The sequence below is a fragment of the Colobus angolensis genome, unplaced genomic scaffold (genome assembly GCF_000951035.1).
Source record: "Colobus angolensis palliatus isolate OR3802 unplaced genomic scaffold, Cang.pa_1.0 Scaffold84, whole genome shotgun sequence".
NCBI classification, from domain to species: Eukaryota; Metazoa; Chordata; class Mammalia; order Primates; family Cercopithecidae; genus Colobus; species Colobus angolensis.
In genome coordinates, this window is record NW_012122265.1 from 565267 (window position 1) to 568243 (window position 2977).

A 2977-nucleotide genomic window follows, 5' to 3' on the forward strand; every position below is an offset into this window, starting at 1 on the left:
CCCCATCCCCTCTCCCCCCAGCACCAGGGCCTTGAACTCAATGCTGCCCAGCTTGGAAAGTGCCTTCTCCCCCCAGGACCCTCATCAGAACCTCCTAGGCAGCCTCTGGGGGTCCCTGTGGAGCGCCTAGGGTCTGGGGCATGATGAGGCTAAACGACTGCCAACTGGGACGTGGGGCCAACTGGGATGTGGGGCAGGGGTTCTGCCCCCCAAGAGACCCCTGCCCAGGCCAGGCCAGTCAGGGCTCTGGCCCAGGGAAGGAGGAGAGACGCCAGCCAGGCCGGGAGGAACTGTCAGCACAGCCCCTCTGTCCACCCAGGTTTGAGACAGGCACTGGCCTCAGACCCGGGCCACACTGAGGTCTGCCCTTCTCCTGCTGGCCGCTGCCTGGGACACCATGAGCCAGTCCGGGGCTGTGAGCTGCTGCCCGGGTGCCACCAAGTGAGCCCCCCCGCCCATCCCGAATACCCCACCCTCACCCTCCGAGCAGTCCCCGGGGAGGGGTGCAGTTCGGCCCTGCCCTCACAGCCCCTCCCCTGCAGTGGCAGCCTGGGCCGGTCGGACAGTGTGGCCAGGATGAGCCCCAAGGACCTGTTTGGTGAGTGAGGTTTGAGAACGTGCTGGACGTCACGGGAGAAATGGGTGCTGCGTCCAGGCCGGGGACAGCCGCCCCTGCCCCACAGCTGTGCCTGGCTTGGCCCAGGGGATCCCTGGGTGCCCAGGGAGGCCTCTGGACCCTAATCAACCTTCTGCAAGCTCCTGGCCGCTGGATCCCCTCCCCCACAGCTGTAAGGGGAGAGGCCTTTACTAATAATTCAGGGAGCATCAATATTGATTCCGCTGCACTCCTTGCTGCAACCTGATCCCAGGGGGGTTCAGGCGGGATGAGCCGCCAGCTGTCTGCTCCAGGAGGGGGGCCTGGCCAGCCCCCACTTTCCCCCACTCTGCCCTTCCCCAGACACGACCCCTCTCCCTAGCTAGATGCACCCTTCCCTTGTGACTTTGGACGAGGTGGCTAGTCTGGAAAGCAAGAAGCCCTGGGAGGGCAGGGATGGTGAAGCTGGCAGCTCTCAGAGTGGGAAGCATGGCTGCGACCCCCTCCTGTCCCCTCACCCTCTGGGACAGGAAGCCCCCCGGCACAGGCTCCCCAGTCCCCAGTCTGAGCGAGCCTGTCGCCTTCTCCGAGCTGCGTCCTTCCCCAAGGGGGCTTCCTGCAGATCCTGATTTCACACCCACATCCTTCCTGGTGGCCAAGAGGTCCACGGAGCAGCCCCCCCCCCCGCTTGACTCCACCTTCCCTTGTGGGTCCAGTCCCAACTGGACGGAGGGCTGTGGGTCCCGCCCGTGGGGGTGAGTGACTGGTGTCTCCCGGTTCAGAGCAGAGGAAGAAGTATTCCAACTCCAACGTCATCATGCACGAGACCTCGCAGTACCACGTCCAGGTAAGGCCCCGCCCCCAGGTAAGGCCCCGCCCCCAGGGAGCACCCCCAGGACATGGCTGTCCTCATGCTCCCGTCTCCACAAAAAATAAAATAATTAGATGGGCATGGTGGTGCCCGCCTGTAGGCCCAGCTACTGGGGAGGCTGAAGCAAGGGGGTCATGAGCCCGGGAGGCAGAGGCTGTAGTGAGCCAAGAATCGCGCCACTGCACTCCAGCCTGGGCACCTGGGTGACAGAGCTAGACCCTGTCTCAAAATAAACGAAAGAAAGAGAGAGAGCTCCAGGGAGACTGGTCAGCCCAGGTTCCGACACCCGCAGGGGCCGGGGGAGGCCAGAGCCAGAGCTGCCCACACTGTGCCGGGCTCAGCCACGGGATGGGGGAAAGCGCCTCTCCGGTTCCAGTCCTGGGAACTGGCGGTCTGAGGGGTGAGGCAGCCCAGGGTGTGCTGGGAAAACACTGTGGCTGCTGCACAGCCGTGGATGGGAAGAGCCGGTGGAGGAAACGATCATCCTGGCCCCAAAACAAGGAACTGGATCGGGAGGGAGCAGGCAGAACAAAGACGCCCTTGATGGAGGCTGCAGGGAGACCCAGGCTGCTTCTCAGGGCCCAGACTGGGCTGCCTGCGCCCGCAGGACCAGCAGCCAGCCCTGAGGGCTTTTCTATTTTCCTAGGTCAGTTTCATTGACACAGAGAACTCAGGAAACCTTTTTTTTTTTTGGTGTGTGTGTGTGTGTGTGTGTCTTCCTGTCTCTCTCTATTTGTTTTGAGACAGAGTCTAGCTCTGTCACCCAGGTGCCCAGGCTGGAGTGCAGTGGCGCGATCTTGGCTCTCTACAGCCTCCACTTCCCAGGCTCGTGACCCCCTTGCCTCAGCCTCCCCAGTAGCTGGGCCTACAGGCGAGCACCACCATGTCTGTCTAGTTATTTTATTTTTTGTGGAGACAGGATCCCTATGTTGCCCAGGCTGGTCTCAAACTCCTGGGCTCAAGCAATCCTCCCACCTCCTAGCCAGGCCTGGTAGCGTGGGCTTGTAGTCCAGCTGCTTGGGAAGCTGAGACAGGAGGATCACTTGAGCCCAGGAGTTCAAGCTAGGATCCCACCGCAGCCCTCCAGCAGCCTGGGCAACAAAGTCTTAGGCCAGGCGCGGTGGCTCACGCCTGTAATCCAAGCACTTTGGGAGGCTGGATCACCTGAGGTTAGGGGTTCGAGACCAGCCTGGCCAACACAGCAAAACCCCATCTCTACTGAAAATACAAAATTAGCCAGGCATCACGGTGCACACCTGTAATCCCAGCTACTCGGGAGGCTGAGGCGGGAGAATCGCTTGAACCTGGGAGGTGGAGGTTGCAGCGAGCCGAGATCATGCCACTGCACTCCAGCATGGGTGACACAGCAAGACTCCGTCTCAAAAAAGAAAAAAAGAAAGAAAGAAAGAAAAGGGGCCGGGCACGGTGGCTCATACCTGTAATCCCAGCACTTTGGGAGGCCGAGGCGGGTGGATCACCTGATGTCAGGAGTTCGAGACCAGCCTGACCAA

At 61.5% G+C, this 2977-nt stretch overlaps 1 protein-coding gene across 1 annotated transcript in view; it reads left to right on the plus strand.

Moving 5' to 3' along the window:
* The window catches only part of EPS8L2 (EPS8-like 2), a 23259-nt gene that overhangs the window by 2567 nt on the left and 17715 nt on the right, over positions 1-2977 (plus strand). The window contains exons 2-4 of the mRNA XM_011930141.1: positions 320-441; positions 543-598; positions 1378-1442. Of these exons, the coding sequence (XP_011785531.1) occupies positions 398-441; positions 543-598; positions 1378-1442 (165 nt within the window). The 5' untranslated portion in view covers positions 320-397. The remainder of the gene's footprint in view (positions 1-319; positions 442-542; positions 599-1377; positions 1443-2977) is intronic.